The sequence below is a fragment of the Rosa chinensis genome, chromosome 7, assembly GCF_002994745.2.
Source record: "Rosa chinensis cultivar Old Blush chromosome 7, RchiOBHm-V2, whole genome shotgun sequence".
NCBI lineage: Eukaryota > Viridiplantae > Streptophyta > Magnoliopsida > Rosales > Rosaceae > Rosa > Rosa chinensis.
Genome location: NC_037094.1, coordinates 70,203,659 through 70,226,554, shown reverse-complemented (window position 1 = coordinate 70,226,554; position 22,896 = coordinate 70,203,659). Strand labels below are relative to the sequence as shown.

Genomic DNA, 22,896 nt, shown 5'->3' with positions numbered 1-22,896 from the left:
TTTGTTTGCAATGATCTTTGAAAGCAATTTATGTGCTTAGGTACCTTCTAAAGTAACTGGCCAAGTTACAGAGAAACTGAATGTCACTGAATATTCGTGTAATTGTCTATGTAGCTGTCCAAGTCACTGTCCATGTAGCTAGACAAGCGAAGTCGTTGGCCAAGTCACTGTCAGTGTAGCTGGCCAAGTGAAGTCGCTAGCCAAGTCACTGTCAGTGTAGCTGGCCATGTGAAGTGGCCAAGTCATTATCCATGTAGTTGGCCAAGTTACTGTCACTGTAGCTGGCCATGTGAAGTCGCTGGCGAAGTCACTGTCCATATAGTTGACCAAGTGAAGTTGCTGGCCAAGTTACAAAGATTTCTTTAGTATATAAAAGTTTTTTGCAATGATCTTTTGAAAGAAATTCATGTGCTTAGGCACCTTTTAAAGTAACTGACCAAGTTATAGACAAAACTGAATGTCACTGGAACTGGCAACCTGAATGTCATGGACTATGTCACTGGTCAAGTTACTGTAGATTGAAATTAACTGGCCAGTCACTAGCCAAGTCATTAGTCAAATCACTAGCCAAGAACTTTAGAACTCTTAAGTCACTAGAGAAGTCACAGCTAAAATGATATTTCTATTTTAGTTTGCAGCGTGCCACTGCACTGCAACGGCAGTGTTCCGCTGCCCATTAACCAACCAAAGTTGTTGTGAGTACTTTTTTTAATTTTCATTAATATTGCAGCGTGCCGTTGCAGAGCGTTCTGCTGCACAATTCAGAAAATCAATCTCTATGAATCTTAGTCCAAGACACTGAAAATTAACCAGCCATTATTTGACAAAGTGACTGTAAAACTAATGTCATGAGTGAAAACATAGAACAAGTAACTGCCTCTATTTCAAATTACCTATCTAACCCCAGAACTACAAAAATTTACGATTACTACCCGTGGCAATTATCTAACCCGAGCAAGACTATAATGACTATTTATCTCGTTCAGTTTACAGTTTTCACAATTTCAAAACTCAGAGAAACAGCTCAAGATTTTCTCTCTGGCGAAACAGCATAAAAATACTGATTTTCCTCCTCCGTGAACCGGTGCCTAAGCAAGAGCGATTCACCGACTAAGCTCCAAATCTAGGGTTTTACAAATTTACCGAAAATCTGTCCTCGTCAAACAGACAACGGTGAACTCCTCCTCCTCCTTTCATATAATTTCGATTTGAATAGCATGGGTTTGTTTGAAATAGGAAAGATATTTCAATTACATGTGGAGTCTCATGAGAAAATGAATTTGCATGCGAGATTTGTTTGAATTTCATGTGGAATTGGATGAGAAAATGAATTTGCATGTGAAATTTGTTTGAATTACATGTGTCATCAGATAAGAACATGGTGAGATTTGTTTGAATTACATGTGGAATTTAATGAGAAAATGCTGAGTTCTGTTTGAATTACATGTGGAATCTAATGAGAAAATGAATTTGCATGTGAGTTTTGTTTCAATTAGATGTGGAATCTGATGAGAAAATGAATTTGCTTGTGAGTTTTGTTTGAATTACATATGGAATCTGATGTGAGAACATTTCAGCGTTTTGTCATTCTTTAATGTCTTTGTAATTGCCCATGTCGCTGCACTAGTCACTGGCTATGATCAAGTCATTGGCCAAGTCATTGTTCATGTCACTATTTATGTCACTATCATTAACATGTGAATAACTATGTCACTGATTATGTAACTATCAAAATCACTATTGACTTCTCATTTTCTTAACTGTTTACAGATTTTTATAAAAGTTCGAGGAAATGGGACAACAAAAAGAAAACAAAGAGACGAATCTGAAGAAGAACAAAGTCTAGAAGAAACAATTGGGGAAAAGTTGAAACAGATAAAATGGAAGAAAGAAAAAGAGAGGAAAAAAAAAAGCAAACAATTGAAGATGAAGAAGAATCTGATGAAAACAAGTCTGTAGTAAGAAGAAGAAGGATAAAAAGAAGAAAACTGAAAGCAGAAAAGAAGAAAACTGGAAGGAATTGAAGATCTTCAAGAATCTGATGAAGAACAAGTCGCGGTAAGAAGAAGAATAAGGATAAAAAGTAGAAAAGAAGAAACAGGGAAGAAACAGAAGATGAAGAAGAATCTGATGAAGAAGAAGTTCGTGCTAAGAAGAAGAAGAAAATGGATAAAGGAAGACAAAAAAAGAGAGTAGAAAGAAGAAGCAAGAAACTGACGAGGAAGAAGATACAAACGATGATGAAGAGGAAAAGTCTTTGGGAAAAGGAAAAGATATGTAAAAGAGGGTTATGTGCAATATCGTTGCACAATGGTTGCTTTTCTGAAAACAATTTCATAAAACAAAAATAAGCTGACTGAAGGGACTTTAGAGCTGCTGCAGAAAACACCCTTTGCAACACTGATAGATGCATTCCATGGAGGTTCATTAAAGAAAAGGATGCAAAGAAATCAGATGATTTAATCACTCTTCTGCTACAAGCATATGACAGCGACACATACCTTTTGTGTTTGGGAACAGGAAATTCAGAATGTCAACAAGTGATATATCTATGATTTTAGGAGTGCCAGGATCCAGGTTATCAGTACCAAAGACCAAAGAAGAGCATATAGTTCTGAGTTCGTAACTAGTACTTTGACAAAAAGTAGAGGATCAACAAGGCGGCTGCAGAGGAAGCCTTGAAGAAGGCATTGGCAGAAACTCTAGAAACAGGGGAAGAAAAAAGAAACGGGACAGAAATGTTGCCGTATTAGTACTCTTGAACCTTTTCATAAACTCTTGTTCCCAACTCCAGAGACACAATATCTTGGGACTATCTAAGAGTCTGTGAAGAGGTGGAAATTCTGGAAAATATAGTTGGGCAAAGGAAGTTTTCCTTAAAAAATCAATTAAAGAAAGGCAAAAGAATCCCAAAACATGGCAAGTTGCGTGATATTGGTGATGGTAAGTTCTCGTACCTTGTTAACAATTTGTTTATGCATCACTTTGATGTCCCATAAATAACTCAGTATGTTGTTGTGAGCACAAAAACTAGATCAGTGTCATATCATTGGTTAGGTCACTGGCCAAGTCACTGTTTATGTTACTGTGAAGTTATGTCATTGGCAATGTCACTGTTTATGTATTTACCTATGTCATTGGTTATGTTTGTGATATTCATATTGCTAAGCAGTTGTTTGAAAAATAACTAGTTTTCTATTTTTATTTTTTTATTTTCCAAACAGTATTGGTTTTGCCACGAGACGGGAGTAATGCCGCCAATCGCTGGAACGGAAACCGAAAAACACGGAATCAAAAGTGGTAATTAAAGACTCTGATAAAAATAAAAAAATAAAAATAAAAAGGGGATTTCAACACCATGGGGAAGTTGAAGGTATGTTAATTTGATGTAGAAAAACTACGTCGCTGGTCTTGTCATTATCCATGTCACTATCATTCACATGTCATTGAACAAGTCAAGTTGCATGTAATTGTTGTAGTGTTCCAACTAGTCAGGTCACTGAGCAAGTCATTGACTATGTCACTGCCCATGTTACTGTTACATAGTCATGTCGATCACAGTGCATGTAACTTCACATGTCACTGATTGTGTTATAGTTTTATTTGTGTCACTGCCTATGTCACTGACAAGTTTGTAATTTGTTTCTGAAATCTTTAATAAAGTTAAAGAAGATGCAGAGGAAGATGATTCTGAGTCTAATACAGACACAGAAAGTCGAGAAAAACATAATGATGGGCGAGAAGAAACTGTTGAAAAGAGAACCAGCAAGAACATAGAGAAGGAGATTGCATGGAATGATAAACAGAAGAAAGAATTAGAGACAAATCTTCAGAAGAAGGAAGAAGAGCTAAGAGATGTGGAAATAGAGAAAAAGGGTTGGAAGAAAAATAAGGAAATTGGAGAAAGAACTGGAAACAAGAGAAAAGAAAGCTGATCACATTAACAATGAGAAGATGGAGACAGAGATAGGGAAGAACGATGAAGAGAAGCATGAATTACAAAGAAAGCTGGAGAGAAAGGAAGAAGAGCTAAGTGCTTTGAAAAAAGAAGTTGAGGAGAAAGAAAGGAAATTGGCAGAATAAACGAAGAGAAGGGGATGTGTTAGAGGAAAATGAGGTCTTGAAAATTGAGAAAGCCTCCCTGAATTCAAAAGTGAAGCAATTGGAGATCATAGTAATGGCACTTACTAAGAAGTATCAGTCGCCAATAGCACGTCCAGGTGATGACAACGACTCAACTCCTTCTCCCCCACCGCCTAATTTCCCTCCGCCAAAATCAAAGGCCCCTGAGGATAAGCCAACTGACAACAAGCACTCCAAAAACACAAAATCTCAAGGTGGTATTCAAGGAACTCAATCACAACCTGCCTACTCCACAGCAAGCACATCTGAGATAACATCTGCAGCACCTCAGTCAACCGACCGAGGACATCAGTCCCCACTTCAATGCTTTGCCCAAGCAGCTGCACAGATTCATTCACCAACCTCTCCTGAAGTTAAATTAGGAACAATAGAAGATGCTTGCACACATAATATTACTTGTATTAATGCATTTTTGAGTTTCCACCTGCTGCCGCATTACGATCTCCACCTCCACGAAAAGTCAGTTTGGAAGATATGCAAGCAGACCCGCAGAAGTATCAGATCATTATATCACCAGAGGTTGAGCCTGTTTTTGACATTGAACCAGTCAATTACATTCCTCCTACAGAACAGATGACAAGAGCTGAGTTCACCATGCCAATTTTAGAGGACATATCAGGGCAGGACTCAGAATCTATTGACCTCTATTCTTATGTAGTTAGGATGAAGAGAAAGAAGAGAGTGCAAAAATAAAATGATATTTTCTGGTGGGACGAGGTGAAGAGAAAAGGCAGAGGGCAAAAATGACCAAAATCATACAAGTGAAAAAGAAGAAAGGACAGACAACTGAACAGCATCCAGAGGAGGAAGTGATACATGATTTGACGATTCATGTGGATGACGAGGAAGAAACGAAATTGAAGTGATAGATTGGCAAAAGCTACAACCGTACAAACTTCTTGACAGCCCAACTAGAGGCAAATTAGAGAAGTACTGGAACAAGGTAGAACAAAGGTAATGTTTCATGTTTCATGTTACAGCTCACCGACTAGTAACTTCACTAGACATGTAGCTGGCCTAGTCATTTGCCAAGTCACTAGCAAAGTCACTGGCCAGATCATTGACAAGTGAAAGTCACTGGCCAGATCATTGGCAAGTGAAAGTCACTGGCTAAGTCACTGGACTAATACTGTTCTATGTCATGCAGGGTATTATTCTGGGAGGGAAAAGAGGCTGGAAGAGAAATCACAAGGGCGGATGTCAAAATGTTCACATCAGCGATCAATCAATAGCAAACAACTAGATTGATTGCTATGGGGAAGTGTTGAAGGATGAATTACAAAATGAAAATTCACAAAGTTTGGGAAGATCAGCTTTTATGCAAAGCATGTGTTGGGTAAGTATGACAAGCACTTTCTATAAACATTGAATGCTTATCTCTCATTCTTTGTTTATTTATAACTCGTTCTTTGTTTGTTTATTATTATTTTTAAATAGTATTCGACAATACATTTAACTGTGAGAAACCTACATCAATACTTGTGTGAGCCGCTGTTCCAAAACCTGGGAAATGCAGCATGCTTTTCTTCCCAATTACCCATAATGAAGAATTTCACCACACGCTCTTGGTCTTCGACAAGGACATACAGCAATGGCTGCATTTGATTCGATGAAACCAAGAAGAGTAGGAATAGAGAAGTGCTTTAAAAATATAAAAAAATTGGTAAGAAACTTCTTACTGACCATGTAACTATCACTCACTGACCTTTACTGAACAGAGATATAACCACTCAAGCCACTTAAGTCACTTGGTTCGATTTCTGGGTTCTTCAAGCCACTCAAGTCACTCAGTTCGATTTCTGGTTCTTCAAGCTCGGTGAGTCTTTTAATCTCTTGTTAAGTTGCTGGGTATTGTATGAAACTTTGAGTTTTTAGTTTTGACTCGTGTTGTTGTCTTGTTGATGACTCGTGTTTGAGACTTTGAGTGTTTCCCCCTGTTTCTCACTTTCTCATGGTTTCCGTTTCTGGATTCATTGATTGACAATGGTTGTGTTGTTGTCTTGTTGAGTTGTTGATGAAACTAAGTTTGAATGTTTGATTGTTTGAAGCTTCTGTCATTTATTTTGGATTTTTGGACTGTTCTGTTTTGGTCCTTTTAGACTAAGTTTATGATTCTTTGATTGTTGGCATTAAGTTTGGACTGCTCTATTTTGCTTAATTGAATATAATCAATATAGAGAAGTCATGGGACTTGATTAATTGAATTTGGCCTCTGTGAATGGCCTCTGTGAGTCTGTGACAGGTTGTAACTTGTATGCTAACTATGCTCAGATTAATCATGCTCTGTGCCTCTGTTATGGACTTTTTGAGTTTTTGGTAATCACTAAGAAAGTTTCATTGTTTGGTAAATTAAATTGCATATTTGCATATATAGAAATGGTTGTTGAATGTTGAATACTCTATTACAGTTTTACTTATTTAGGGCAATGGCGGGTACTACATCTTCCTCGACATCTAATGCAATGTCGGAGATGGGTACATCATTGAAGCGTGGTTCGGGTGATATTGGATCGGAATATGCGGAGTTGGCGGATGCTTCAAACTTAGATAGGTTAAAGTGTAAGTTGTGTGGGAAATTAGTGAGTGGTGGGATATATCGAATGAAGCAACATATTGCCCAAACCAAGGGCAATGTAGCTCCTTGTGAAAAGTCTTCGGATATGGATAAAGCCAAATGCAAGAATGCTATTGAAGAGGCAAAGTCTAAGAAGAAACAAAGGAGTAGACATGAAGCAGAAGTGAGGCAAGAAGTCATTATTGAAGGAGATGAAGACAATGAAGTGAGTCAAGGGACAAGAAGAATGCCGCATACTCTTGGGCCTATGAACCGTTTTGCATCCCCCATCGATCCGGATTCTTCATTGGATGGAAGTAGGAAGATGAGGCAACAAAATATCAGTGATGCACTTTTCAAGCAAAGAACACATAGTGTGCGTCAATACTTGGCTAGATGGGTGTATGAAGCCGGGATTCCTTTTCATGCCATTGATAGTGATAGATTCAAGAGGTTTGTCTAAGCGGTTGGTCAATTTGGCCCGGTTTATTGACCTCCAAGCCAATATCAATTAAGGGAGCCACTATTGAAGGAAGAGGTAGAGAGAACTAAAAGTTCATTGAAGAAGCAAGAAGAAGAGTGGGCTTTGAATGGTTGCTTTATTATGACCGATGCTTGGAGCGACCGGAAAAGAAGAAGTATCATGAATTTGTGTGTCAATTGTGCGGAAGGCACAACTTTTCTTTCTTCTAAGGAAGCATCGGATGATGCACACACCAGGACGTATATTTTTTAATATATGGACAAGTGCATTGAAGAAATTGGGCCACAAAATGTGGTTCAAGTGGTGACGGACAGTGCTTCAAATAATATGGTGGCGGGAGATTTGATGAGGTTGAAGAGGCCAAACATATTTTGGACTTCATGTGCAACTCACACCTTAAATCTTATGCTGCAAGGAATTGGCAACCAACCTAGATTCAAAGGGGTGATTGAGAAGGCAAAAAGCTTCACCATCTATATTTATGCACATCACAAGACTTTGGCATTGATGAGGAAGTTTACAAAGAAAAGAGATATAGTGAGGCCGGGAGTCACTAGATTTGCAACCGCTTTCTTCATTTTGCAAAGCTTGATGGAGAAGAAGAATGAGTTGAGAGCTATGATTAGCAGTGATGAATGGAATGAAAGCAAGCATGCAAAGAGTGTAAAAGGGAAAGCGGCGGTGAATATTGCTTTGAGTGCTTCTTTTTGAAATGGGGTAAGTCTTTGCTTGAAGGTGTTTACCCCTTTAGTCAAGGTGCTTCGCCTTGTTGATGGGGATAGAAAGCCATCAATGGGCTTTGTGTATGGAGAACTACTTAAAGCCAAAGAGGAGATTAAAATGGTATTCAAAGATCAAGAAGCTCACTATCGTCCAATCCTCGACATTGTCGATGGAAAAGCCAGTGGTCGACTTGATAGTCCATTGCATTTAGCAGATTACCTCTTGAACCCTTCTACACATATGTCAATCCAAGCATTGAGAATGATAATGTAGTCATGGATGGGTTCTTCACTTGTGTTGAGGTATTCTTTCCCGATGACATTCAAACTCAAAGTTTGGTGACAAATGTATAATTGCACAAGTATTTGAAGAAAGAGGGTGGATTTGGAAGAGCTTTGGCTAAGAAGGGATGCGCACAAAATGATGACAATTATAATCCGGGTAAGAAATACCAACTTTTTTTTTTTATATAGCCAATTGTTATTGTTTTGTTTGTGGAGTTTGGCTAATTCATAATTGTTGTTGTTTTGTTTATGTTTTTTTTTTATAGTTTTGTGGTGGAATATTTATGGAAACCTTGTACCAAATTGCAAAGTATGGCTAAAAGGATACTTTCATTTACCATAAGCTCATCCGGATGTGAGAGAAATTGGAGCACTTTTGAAGGGGTAAGTACTTATTTAGTTATGCATTTTTGTAAGTTTATAAGCAAGTAGTAATGTAGTTTACTAATTATTTATAAACTCATAATATACTATTTTTTTTCTTTATGTAGATCCATACAAAGAAAAGGAATAGACTAGATACAACGAGGTTAAACAATTTAGTCTATGTCCAATTCAATGCCAAGATCATCAACAAGAAGAGAAGAATGAAAAAGAAGAATGTGGATGTATTACTAGCAAGTGAAGCTAGTATGGCCCAAGGATAGATTGTGGATGGTGGTGATGAAGATGTAGATTCCGATCTTACTAGTGAAGTAGTTGGAGAGAGATCGGGATTGGGAGTGGATAATAGCTTAGAGCCTAGGAGAAGTTGTAGAATTCAAGAAATTAGAGAACTTCATGAGGAGGATTTTGTATCGGATGAAGAGGAAGAAGATGAGATGGATTTTGAGTTTGAGTCCGATGAGGAGGGAGTACTAGAGGGATATGGAGAAGAAGAATTTGAGGATTAGGCTTGGAAGAATCAAATTTGCAATTTTTTTTTTCTAAGAACTCATTATCTCATTTTTTTTGAAAAGGATTTGATGTTATTAGATATCAAAGCCATAAAAACAGGCCAGAGTCTAAACATGCACTTACATAAGAGTCCGGTAAAATCCGGAGAACCTATTTAAGCCAATACTAAACTCATTAAAGTCTAAAGGGACGCTCGCTGGATAGCAAGCCTAAGCAAGCAAGAACAACCTCGCTATTCTAAGGAAAAATCATTCATCTAGTCTAATCTGCCAACACGCAATTGTGGTACAAATACAACTAGAAACATCTTAGAAAAAAGCTCATAGAGATTACTCCAACTTTAGAAGGCTTGTAACCAGATGTCTAATAGCAGAGACCTAGAAAAATGCTAGCTCCTTCCCCTTAGGGTTGGAGCCAACACCCTCCCCGGTCTCTTCCAGAGCCAACAACCTCTGCAACAGGTTGGTCTTGCTCTTCATAACTGAAGCAATTGCAACAAACTCAACCAGCCCAAGCGTGAGGGCAAAACCAAGCTCAAGAAACCAAGCCCACATATGAGCAGATGGAGAAGAGCCCATCAGCCCAATTTTAGGCCCAGGCCCACAAGCCCAAGCCCAAACCGGAGCAGCAAAAGGGACAACAGCCCTAGCCCATAATGGCCAGGTTGCTGCTGCCGCGTTCCACCTTTCCGGAGGTCGCCCGGTCCACTGCACCATTAGATCCGGCAGAAACTTCGAGCAGAGATCGTTGGCAACCCAAGCCTTCGCACCCCTTACTTCAAGTCCCACCGCAGTCAACCAGGAATCTGCCCCTAGCAAAGATCAGGCGAAGCGAGCCTCGTCCAATCCTGTAGAAAAAACACTACCTCCGATCCGCTTTTGTGCTGCGATTGGAGTCCCGCCTTGAAACAAATTGCAACTCTCGTCCAGATCCCGTCTGTCTCCCCACAAAAAAAACCACCGACCTTGCTTTCTGCTCGAGGCTGTAAGACTCACCGCCGCGTACGACCAAACTCGGTGTCAACACCGCTGCTCACCTCCAACGATGGTGCTGCTAATACGCGGCTAGGGAAGAAAACCCTAGCAGAGCGTTTTCTGGATGGTTAAGAACTCATTATCTCATTGTTGTTGAACATTTTATCTATATTTTGAGTATTTTTATTATTTTCAAACACTAACATTTTATATTTTTATTTATATAATTATATGTTATAAAAATAAAAATAAAAATAAAAATAAAAATAAAAATAAAATTTTAAAAAAAAAACCGCCTAGGCCCCTAGGCGCTAGTCCCCGGCCTTCCGCCCGACTAGCACCTAGCATTTTTTAGAACCTTGTCTGATACGCATCCCACATTGATTTTGATACATTGAGAGAGAATTTGGTTTTCTTCGTCATTTTGCCTCTTTTTATTTCTGCATAAGATTATATTTTTGTTTGTTTGACCTGAAATTATGCTTTGTTTGACATGGAATTCTACGATTCTGAAATGGAATCCTTCGGTTTCATTTTTGGGTTGTTGAATATTTGTGCCTTTTCTGTGTAGATGGTGCATGTTATTTTGTCATATTAACATGTAAATTTGTATTTGGTGACCATGATTGGAGGTGGGGCATATCAGTCCGCCTTTGTACATGAGTTTTTTTCAAGAGTGAAGAGGATTAACAGGGCTACTATTGATATAGCTTTAAATAGGAATTGAATGATGGTATTTTCCCGTATACCCAAAAAGCTTCTGTATTGTGCCCAATTGCCCAACACTTTTGAATTACACTATTACTTTTTGGAAAAGACTAAAAGGGATAGGTCCTTTCAAAATAATGTCTTTTGTATCCTATGTTGACCCGTGGCTTTGACGATATTATTCGACTAAAAAAAAAAAACTTTGTTCTAAACGACAAAAACAAAAACAAGATTAGCCTTCAACATGCCTAAGTTTTTCACCTAACGGCTACTTTAACAGGCGGAATCACTGCTGCTTGTCTTTAATTTTTGGTTTTAAAACTGATTTTTTCCAGGTGAATAATACGATAGAACTTTGGATTTCTATAGGATGCATGCATCTAGATAGTGAAACATAATGACAACTATAAATAAGTAAATGTAATGATAACTATATTTGTTGAAGAAGTGGGTGAGCAACCACCTGAATTCATTTATTCAAATATACATACATGCTAAACATTCAGAGCCTCATTATCAGGTAAACAGCACAAGGCTGTTTAGCTATCCGTAAGAATGAGAACAGATACTTACTTGTAATGAAAGCACACTGCTATACTATTTGAGAGAAGACTCTTCTGCTTAATTGATTCTGGAACTGATATCGAGAATTTTCGAATGCCTTACTACTGAAACTAAAGCTCCTTATATAGGGAGCGGAACTCAAACTAGAATTCAAAAATTCACAATCTACTGCACAACTCCGTGACCTTCTGCTTTCCTGAGTGCTCCTGATGATGGAGGTCGTTCGGGGAAAAGCAAAAAGCTTTATTAGGTGAGAGGTGAAGTGTTTTTTACTTGACTTTTGAAAAAGCAAAAGTAGCTTTAGAAAAGTCTAAAGGTCTACAGTTGCAGGTTTGGTGCTGATTCTTCACCTGTAGCTTCACATGTTCTCGTCTGTTTCAGAATTATGGCCAAAGACAAAGGAGTTGTTGTCTGCCTGGGCCATACGAGCGGTTGTGGCATTATCTTCGACATCTGTATCAACATACATCTTGTAGTGGTTGTCTGTTTCAAGTCTTTCCACCCACTGTAAGCATGCCAGTGTCGAATCTATCTCTTTTCTGGTAAGAGATAGGAACAGGTCACTGCTGACTACGTCAGGATGATCGTAAGCAGTGATAATAGTTTTTTCTCCTGCTGCCAGGAAGGTATTGTTGATATCTTCAGAGATGATCTTTTTGATATATCCTAAGGCCATGGCTTTCATCCATGGGATGCTTGAGTTTGGCTGGCCATTGTATCCAACACAGGCTAGTTGAAGATATCTTCTTTGAATAATTTTCACATAATGGTATGGAGAAATATACTCAACCTCTCCGTTTGCCTTTTGAATGAAATCGAAGCAAAGTATTTCAAAACAAACTGAATCAACAAGTAGAGACGTAAAAGTGCAAATCGAAGCAAATCAAAGCTCAAATTCACCAAAAACAATTCAAAAAATATGGAAACCATAATCAAAATCTTAGCACAATGCTTCAAAACCAACAAACTGTACAAAACAAGACCTAAAAATTCAAATTAAAATAAAATAAAAAAGAGTTAGATTCAAGAAAAACTACTCCAAAGATGTAAATCGAAAAAGGAAGAGAATTCAAACTGAGCTGCAGCAGATACAGAATCAAGAGCCACCATCAAAGATGAAGATGGCAGATTGAATCGAGAACAGGAACCTCCTTTCTACATGGCAAGAACCAGAGCCTCCTTTTCTCTTTATCGAAGATCTTCTCTCTGCCTTTTCTCTCTGTATTGAAGAGCTTCTCTCACTATCAAAGCATCTGTAAGAGTGTGTTTGGATGAATCATTTTCAATGTTCACAAAAATTTATAAATGACAAGAATTACGATTCTATTAATTTAAATTCCATTAATTGATAATTCTATCGTTTGGATGTCTATCATATAGAATTTAATTAAGAAGTTACCTGAATTACAAATTAAAGTTTGCATTGGTTAGGGAAATGAAATCAAATTCAAACAAATCCAAAACAGATCTGCCTTTTCCAAAGTATAAACTATAAAGAAGTAAAACAGAAAGCTAAACAAATGAGTTGCTCGATTAACATACATATGCCTTACATAATCAAATGCATAGCTTAGGAGTTGTTGGGATTTCATAAACAGCAATCCAAATCAACCTCAACTTGTGATCCATCAAGATATTAACAATATGTAAGTATATTGGGCTATTACCATTCAATGCATGATTTCCCACTATCACAAGGAAACCGGAGCATCAAGGAATCAAAGAGGAAGATACGATCAAGCAGAAGTGTTTCACTGATCTTGAGTTTAATATATATTCATTCCAAATCATGTTGTATAATTTAAATTGATTTACATATCTATTAAATTGATTTGGTGCATTTTGCATTAAAGACTTTTTGCATGCATAACAAATAAACAAGGAACATTGATTTCAGTTTTTGATATCTTTCCATATTCAACTTATTTGATGATTAAAGAAAAGATTTGTTTGAGGGGGAGTTTTCCTCCTGTATAAAAAGTTTCGAAACTAATACAAGTTCAGAGTTTTTGATTGATTTTTTAATTGTGCTGCATAGTCTGCACTAACTGTTTTACAAAACTCTCATTGTTTGTTTGATTGATTGATCATACTGCTTGTTCACTGCATTCATCACTTGCATGTGTGATTGAGATCAGTGAAGCTTCAAGGCAAGATTGAATCTGAAGGCGTGTCCAGATTTCTTCATCTATACAGATTGCTTCATAGTTGTTTAGAATAGGTCTATTACAGTTGTGAGCAAGTTAGCATTGTTGCTAGTCAATGTGGTTGAGTTGAATACCACTACTTGTGATCTGTAACAACCTTGATTTATATTGGATTTGATTCTCGTGCATGCTACGTAAACAGCCTCGCAGTGAAGTTTCCTCAGTGGTGAGGTCTACACTGCGTCAGCAATTCTTGTGTTCTTTTATTTGTGTTGTTGCTTATTTGAATAACTGTCATTACTCAAACTCTATCAATTTTGTTCCATCCGGTATTTACACAATATCACCTTCATACAGTAATATTTTAAACTATATATATATGTAGCCTCAGTACATTCATGGACAAACTCAGAAACACAAAAGGGCATCAAACTTTAATCAATTTAGTAAAGCCAGCAAGCTATAGATTCAACTCAGCTCACCAAATTTGGAGCCATAAGCTTCCATATTCCCACAAAAGACCCAACTATCACACAAACAAGGCCCATCAGTCCCAGTACACATTGCTCTACAAGCTTGGGAACACACCTCAGAAGATTTGAACTTAAAACTCTGAACCCCACTTCACAACAGCACCCCACCGCTCCAAATTCTCAATCCCTCTGCAACACCTCCCACACTCTCTCCCTTCTCCCCACTCTGTTCCACCAATGCCATTGACTGGAGCTCGGAAAATGAAGAGGGCGCATTGGGTTTAAGCACCACAGAGAGGAGAGCGTAGACCAGACCCCAAGAGGAGGATGGAGTGGAGTAATGGGTGATTCCACAGACGAGGTCACTGAACACCAGAATTGAAAGGAGAAATTGCAAAATTAGGGGTTTAGGCATCATGTCCCCCCTATGTATTAATCCGTTTCATTAATAACGGCTTGAGGGCAGCCGCACCGGCATTATTTTTAAAAAAAAAAAAACACAAGAGTTTGACTTTACAGTTAAGAAAAGGACAAAACGGTCTAAAAACAAAAAAAAAATTATTAAAACTTAATTGGTGGGCTATTAGAGAACAACGTCTAAATTAATTCGGGTTATATAGAAATTTAGAACATTGGTAGATTTTTGGGGATTAATTTTTCTAAAATTAAACTAATTGATCATTTTCCTGAATATATATTGCCACAGTATCAGCTTCACATTGAAATGAACGCAATATTGCAGGTAATATAATCAACTTTTTCATGCTGCACGACTTTAATAAATGCACTGCCAAGCATATTTTATAGACTATAGCAAACTGACTGCATTTGTTTATTCTGTAATCATCTTCCAATCTTAATCATGTGGTTGTATAGTTACAATGAGAAATTACATGGAAGATTAAATTTTATCCTACACTTCTCTCTCAATTGCTCCGGACCTCAATACCATAATAATTACATGCCCTATGTACCTATGACAGCCTTACGGCTTCACAGGAGTAGTGTCGCTTTTACCCAGTTGGGTAACTGATTTTCTTTCCTTGCCTGTTTCTTTGGTTTCTTCTTCTGTCCAAAACTTTTGATGCCTCCACTTCAATGGCGGAGCTTTATGATGATTTGATTAAAATAAGTAAATGAATATGAATGAAGTGATATACCACCATCCCAGGCTTCCTTTGGAAACTCCTCACTATTAGTTTGCTTGTTTCTTAAAGAAGGGCTTTTGGCATATCAGTAGTTTCTCATCACTGTTACTTTCAATCTCTACCACCCGTGCATCCCACTTCAAACCTGTTGTCAAAGCTCTTGCTGATTCAATGAGAGAAGCTTTGTCATGGATGATCACCCAGCCCTGTAAAACAACCAGCAACATAAGCAGAATATCGAAGCAAACCAAAGCAACACGCACAGAAACTTCACAAATATATAGCAGTCAGAGGTTTCATGGCACAGAAGGTATATGTGTCTTCATATCTAGTATGCGTGTGTGTGTGTGTGTGTGAGCGCACGTGCGCGCGTGTTCTAACCCAATCAAGCTATTCAAGTGACTGATACCAAGGCAAACTTATAATCCGTCAAATATTACAATTGGTATTAAGATGTATATGCATCTATCCATGTCCATTGAAGACACTTCTCAAAATCAGACAAAAGAGCATTTCTATAAAATTTATCTAACAGCTCTCCATTTTTGAAGGCAGACACGCACACTTGCTTATAACAAAGATAAAACCAAAGCAATTGTTTTCACCGCCATACCCGACAATAGGAATTTATAAGTATGCAGTCGTGCACATGATTTTCACAAATGTACTAAAAAACCTACATGACCCTTGCAACAACTTTTAATTTGGTAAAACTTCTACTTTATCTATACTGTAGAACTATTGATCATATCAGCATGTAATCGGCAATCGTTAATCCATACTATGACAAAGTTTAGGCACACAAGAAATGCCATATTAGCAAATGAATGTTTAAAACAAGATGCTGCAATAGTGAATAATCCATGTTTCAAATGGAGACTATATTATGCTCTACAATCTTGCAAGAGCATCAATAAATCAAAATATAATTGGTGCATATCTGATTAGTTCTTGTTCCCTTGAAATCATTTTAGTCGAATTTTAAGGGAGGGCAGTACAAAACAATTAGACATGAAATGTGAAGAGGATCATTTAATATGTACCTCTGGACGAAGCAATCGATCAATCTCAGTGAATAAATCAAGAATGGTACACCTGCGCTGTTGATCAGTTTCAACAGAAAGAAGTCCTTGTGCATGCACCATATCATAAGTTCTTGGATATGTTGGAAAGGGCTCACACCTAAATGTAGAAAGTTGTTCCATCAATACAAGAAACTATAACAGAACACAGATAGAGCATTTAGAAAACCCAGAGACAATGATATGAATCCAGACAAAACTGTAAAATAATCTGGGGGTTATCAACTGTAAAATAATCTGGGGGTTATCAACTTCACAATCCAATTAACTACCATGTACCTGACGTTTACATGAAATTCAATGCATAAAACTTCACATTCATAAATATGATCTTATCATGAACAAAAAGTATAATAGCATCCCTAGAATGTTTTGATTTTTATTTTTTCATTTTATTTACCAAATTTTTCCAAATAATCCCCAAGTTACAAAAGTTTTTAAAGCCAAGTATCCCAGATGCTAAGGCTATCAGGGAAAACTCATAACCAACCATCATTCTAACATAAATTTTGTAACTTCAAAGTTAGAAGGTAACCGCTAATAAAGTGAGGTATAAATTTCTCCCATGAAGAATTCAACCATCACAACTGTTTAAGTCAGTCTAACTTTAGAAAAAAGGACAAGCTTGAGGTCATTTATATGATACAACATTCCACTTTTGGTTCAATCAACTGACAACCTTTGTTTGAGATAGCACCAAGCTATCTACCAATAACCTACTTAGGTGTGTATTGCCTGAATGTTTTAGTAATCTATCCCATCCGTACGAATTAGTAGTTATGCAGTTTTGCTCTGCCCTCTTCCCAAACCCCAAAAGGAAAATAAGTAGATTAGTAATACAAGCTTCGGAACAAAAATAATCAAGTCCCAAGAAGATACAAAACTCGGGTTTTGCAAGCTAAACTATTAAAGTTAAAATACTAGCGTATCCAGATGAAACTTGGCTTAGAAGTTAAATCTTAGATTCCTAGTCTGTCACAAAAGAAATGGTAGTTGTAAGACAGCAAGCCGAAAAGAAATGAATGAGAGAAAAGTAGCATACCAATCGTGCAAAACTCCAACAAAGCCCCTGTCAAGGATCAAAGGCAGATAATTGGGACCATTTGTTGGGACAACATTCATTACCCACACGGACTTTCCAGCTTCCAATAATGCAGAATTTAAACCACCAAATCGTGCATTCATGTCTAGTACATTTCTAAGCATGTTATATGGAGGTGAAGGATCCTCATCACCAGGCCTCTTTGGATGATCTGAGAAAATTAATGGTGACAGAAGAGACCAATAATTACGGACTGCCATTTTCCAAGTTTCAGCATCCTCAGCAAGTTCTTGTTGGTGCAATCCTGAACAAACATTATGACACATACATAAAGAAAATGACTAAAACCAAAATGATTAAGATCGAAGTGGCACCAATCGAACGACCAGCTGTCTCAGCAAGTTCTTTTATCCTTTCACAATTGACACGGTAAACGCTGTATGAGGAACACAGAAATTACCATATATAGCAAGTTCACTCTTGTTCAGGTTAGCCCTAGAAGGCCAGGTTGTCCTCTGTTCAATAGGAATCCACCGACGGCTCTGTGTTCCCCCAATGCAGGCTTGGAGTGGTCGGTAATATGGTGATTCAATATCATGGCCTTTACTGCATAGAGAAGGCCCTGAACCAGATTTCCTAAAGAAACAAGCAGATTGTACTAGAGATTAGTTCCAGCAGTTACTTTCATGCATTCACGCCAGAATTGTATGATCCTATTAATTGTTTCTTTGTAAAAGCATGTATATTTTCTTAAATGCAATGTAATTTAAAACTAAAAGGAGAGAACCTATTGTCCTTACCGTGAACTGTAACAATTTCTTTTACTTGTCTTTTTCCATATCACGGTTTCATCCTGCTGCGACAACATTTCCCAGCAGAGATTTTCAGCAAAATCATGGACGATGTCCCACCTTTTCTTATTCACTTTGTTGCGGAGAAATGTCTGAGCATTCGTAATCGGTGATGTCCAGACAAAGTATCCACCAGGCTTCAGAAGTCTATCAACTTCAATCAAGAAAATCCCATCTGTAACACATAACAGTTTTGCATAAGATTAATAAACTTGGACCCATCCAGATCCAGAAATTCACAGGTGGAAAATCAAGGAGCTCAAACACAATCCAGAGATTCTAAGTTCTGTACAAACAAAGATTGTGCATCCCATCAACATGTTCCTGTTTTTGAGAATTATTTTTCGTCTATAATTAGAATAATGGTTCTATAAGAAGTTTATCTCAGTCCCACTTCTCTACAGAATACAACCAATCCCAACCACAATTTTAAATCCACAAATGATCAGTATATTCTCCAAGGAATGAAGACCTAGCCAATTGCAACATATGCCAATTAAAGAGTATATAACTTATATGTGATTTCTAGAAAACCGAATAGAATTTTATTAAGTATTGGTTTTAGAACATTTTCTATCACAGTTCTACTTCTACATAGATTCCAAATAATATTTACAAAAAACATAATAAGCCCTATAATAGAAATTTTAAAACCTAAGACGGCATGGAGTACAATTCAACATAGTAGCATCAGTCAATTTGTATTCAGCCACAAGAATAAATCACTCTTTTTCCATCTCAAAGAAAGCTAAATTCTGTATCTTACCCTGACAGATATCCTTATTAAAGAATCACAACTAGCATTGGTCTTGTAGGCAGTCACAAGAATAAATAACTTGCTTGCCATCAGAAAGGCATGCGGTTACATGATGATGCATCACTAGTTATAATATATATCAGCCACGATTATAATTAACCCCATTTGTTAGAGGGGGGGGGGGGGGGGGGGGCACTGTTTACTTGACACGCCCCTATGAAATAAACACAATGTCTTTGTGGCTATGGATTATTACTTGTGTTGATTTTGCTTTTGAGCATTGAATTTCCTCTATAATGACTGAGTTTTCAGATATACAACTAAGCATGGACATATAAAAACCTAAAAAAGAAATAAGGCCTAACAAAGAAGCACTTGGTGATAGATAAGTTCTGACTGATACCTCGCTGTTCCCAATCAATGCCACATCTTGCACAATGCAACATATCAAAAGAGAGAGACGGGTATGGCAACTGTTTTGAAGTGAAAGAACCAATCATTGCAGGAAGACCCCTTTCAAGAGTTAGCTGGACTTGGCTTCCTGAAGCCTCATAGTTTGCAATGCACATTGTTAGGAGTTGTTTGGAAAAGAGATGCGCTCCAAAACTCCCATAGCCACATCCTATATCCAAGATAGTTCTCACCTGCAAAATAGATGTAAAATTATAATCACAAATTCAGAATAGCAAGAATTTTAGTTCTGTGCGACAACAACACTAGGATACCAAGGACACAACTACCAACTACAAATAATGCACCCTGATATTTAAAAGAGATGATAACATGCATATTCTATCATGGAAATAAATAAAGCATACTAGAACATCTGTCAATAATCGAGAAGTAATCACAAATTAGAACACTTACCCCGGCTTGTATGAAGTTAGATTCATTCCTGAGCCCTATCATTTCTGCAATTTGATGCGAGTAATCTTCAACACCATCAAACATCAACGAGGCTGAACGGAATGAAATTTGATCTTCTTCCAACATCATCATCCTGTGTAAGGGCAAGGAATTTTGAAATTAAAGCAAAGATCACAACAGTTCAATAGAACACAGTTGGAACAGATGAAAAATCCCTGCTCACCTCTTTGTCATGCTACCAGAGGAAAGTACTTCCTGCGCTGTTAATTTCACATTTGTAGACCAAATGACATCTTTACCAGTAGGCCACCTAAGAGGAATCTTGTAATTCACAGGTGGAAGAACTAGACAATTTTGCCTCATTGCTTGCCCACAGTTCCGGTCATACTCATTGCCATCAGACAAACCCAAGGCAAGATTCTCCGAAACATTAAAACAGGGAACATGATTTTCAAACTCTTGAGGACAAAAATCTAAATCTTTCAACCGTGAAGAACCAAGAGAAAGCTCTCCAATGTGCCACAGGTCAGAAACAAGTTCTTGCTGGAGACGCCGATAACCATGGTATATGTGACCTCTTGAAGTGGTGGAAATGGAGATTGTCCACCAAAAGGATCCAGTAAGAGCAAAAATAACAATCAATACTAAACTTAACTTCAACAACAGCAGAGTCAACTTGTGCCGACTTCTAGGAGTGACGGCTAATAAGGGCTCTGATGCAAAGCCATTTTCACCAACTCCCTGTTTGGAAGGAGAATTTTCCCCCAAAAGTAGTCTAACCGGAATTCTAAATGCAAAACTGTTCTGATCAGAAGAAGCTCTTCTATCCAAATCTTCTTTATCCGTTTTATCTTTCATTTGGGAGTCCCAAAAATCATTGCTGCCACCCGAGATCCGTGCCCCGGATGAACCTCGATGCATAGGCCTGGCCATTCTTTGACTTCAAGACTGCTGGAGACCAAGCAACAAGAATTTTGTTATATATAATTAAGATTAACCCCAAGAAAAAAAAATTATATATATATATACACACACACACAAATAGAAGAAATCCAGGAAACCTCAACCAAGAGAGGAACAAGATGAAACAACTTAAAACATGACAAAGACGAAACCATAAAAAATTAAAAAAAAAACTTAAATTGTAACAATATTTTGCACATAATTCTTCACTCAGGAGACAATTTTTGCCTCGAGAGAAAACCCAGATAAGTACTTCCACTCAAAATTCACATCCTAAGAAATGGCATCAAAGATCCCAGAGCAATTCTCCATCCTAAAGAGCTTTCTTTTATTTCTCCAAAACTTCATTGAAAGAGTTGAAACATAAAGATTCAAAATTTCATCAAAACCCAGAACTAAATTTCCAGCCGAAATGCTTCAATAAAGGAAAGAATAGAATGGTATCCCTAAAGTACCATAATTTCCAGACTAGATCCATTAACCCAGCACCAAGTGACCCAATTTATGATTCAACTACATGGGAAAAGAAAAGGTAAATACTTTCCTAAGAATCAATTGCAAAGAATAAACCCAGAGAAAAAAAAAACAAAACAAAACAAAACAAAGTGATTTACGCTATACTAAAGCGAATAGCAAAGCAATACATTTCTACAGAAGGAAAGATTTGGATCACTTTCAATCAGTTCAGAAATGAGCTATTAGCAAAAGGGTCAAGCTCATTTCTTCTCAAAACTTTATAATATACAGAATCACACAAAAAATAAAAAACAGACCCAGACAAACAAAATGACCAGAACCCATTTAAGATCAAACCCACAACAACCCAAAAACAGTTTCAAGCCACTCAGCAGTGGAACCCAAATGTAGTCCAAGTCATACAAGTAGTTGAAGAAGCAAACAGTACCTTCCTTAATTGGGGAAAACAGCACAGAAGGTTATGAATAACCAGAAACCAACACCAAAGAAACAAAGTAAGAACAGCCTAGAAACTAGACAATCCTTGTATGAATCATCAACATGAACTGGGCTTTTGGCTTACATCTCACTTTCTCTCCCACTTTGCTCAAATGCTAAGCTCATAGAGACATAGAGAGAGACAGAGAGATGGGAGAATTTGTCCCGATCCAATCACGACAAAGCTCGTGAAAGCTGAATACTGTGTTATGAGGGGAAAGAGATATAGAGAGAGGGAGAGAGAGAGAGAGAGGATAGATACTAGTTTATGAAATGATGTATATAATAAATGTTAGGCTCTCCAACTATACCATATATGTACATTATGAACACGCAAGGTCTTACCATGCAGAATAGCACCGCTGATGTAAATCCCAACACTAATTTGAAATCACAAAAGAAAATGAAAGGGCAATTCTGTTTTGGATGGGGAGAGAAAGAGAGGAAGAAAGGTGGTCTTCTACGAAAGAGACCTCCTCCTACTTGAGGCTTACTGGTATTGGACTATTGGTCTCGTGTATTTTAGTCACCTGTATTAGTCTTCTCGCTTTTTACTCGAACAGACATTTGGTAAAAAAAAACAAAAAAAAAGCTACTGTAAATTCCTTTAACGTTTACTGTCACGAGTTTTGTTTTGTTTTACTTTTTTGCTTTTCTGGCAGAGAATCTATTTCGCCAAAAGCTATTAGAAGTACTCATTAGTTCACAGGGTTTTGGCTCTCTCACCCCATTGTACATTCGACAACATTACAATTTTTTACCTATAGTATTATGAGCGTAGAATTTCGTATTAGATATGTGAAAATTGTTAATTGCTTTCAATTTCATATTCTAACTTTTAAAGTCTATACAATTTCATGTTACCGTGCTCTACATCATTATTAGTTAAGATGTTTACCTCAAAATCTCATTACAAATCAGTATAACGGTCTCTCTTTCTCAGTTTCCCACTGAAATTTGCACACTGGTCTTCGTCAATCTACATTGTTGGTTTTTGGTTCAATTTGACAATTGATTAGCCTCTACAAATCGACGGCAATAATCATCACCTCATTTTTATTCTTCTTCTTAGACCCATGTTTATTTGGTGCTTATACAGTTATACTAGTACTAGTGTCTTACGCGTATTACAACACGGTCATCAAATTTAGGGTAAATAAATTAAGCTCAAAGTATTGTACCCAAGGGAATACGGAACCCCACTTGGTTACGGACTATTAAGCACAAAAATAATTTATTCTAGCAATGAGTGTCGGACCAAAATTGTAAGTTTTTGAAATT

The 22,896-nt window shown here is 37.4% G+C and overlaps 1 protein-coding gene across 4 annotated transcripts; it reads right to left on the bottom strand.

Annotated features, from left to right (window-relative positions):
- Positions 1-14,725: 14,725 nt before the first annotated feature.
- Positions 14,726-21,881, bottom strand: LOC112176034 (probable pectin methyltransferase QUA2). 4 transcript variants are annotated; one of them, XM_040510553.1, is made up of 9 exons: positions 21,566-21,881; positions 19,922-20,649; positions 19,699-19,831; positions 19,235-19,475; positions 18,024-18,249; positions 17,684-17,859; positions 17,224-17,527; positions 16,143-16,281; positions 14,726-15,305 (listed from the first exon to the last, which is right to left on the bottom strand). In XM_040510553.1, exons 2-9 carry the CDS (start codon positions 20,629-20,631, stop codon positions 15,147-15,149), a joined length of 2,088 nt encoding a protein of 695 aa, XP_040366487.1. In that variant the 5' UTR covers positions 20,632-20,649; positions 21,566-21,881; the 3' UTR covers positions 14,726-15,146. The 4 variants fall into 4 exon arrangements, with proteins under 4 accessions (XP_040366487.1, XP_040366486.1, XP_040366488.1 ...); XM_040510552.1 differs by having other exon boundaries at positions 19,922-20,646; XM_040510554.1 differs by having other exon boundaries at positions 19,922-20,651; positions 21,569-21,881.
- Positions 21,882-22,896: the final 1,015 nt, after the last annotated feature.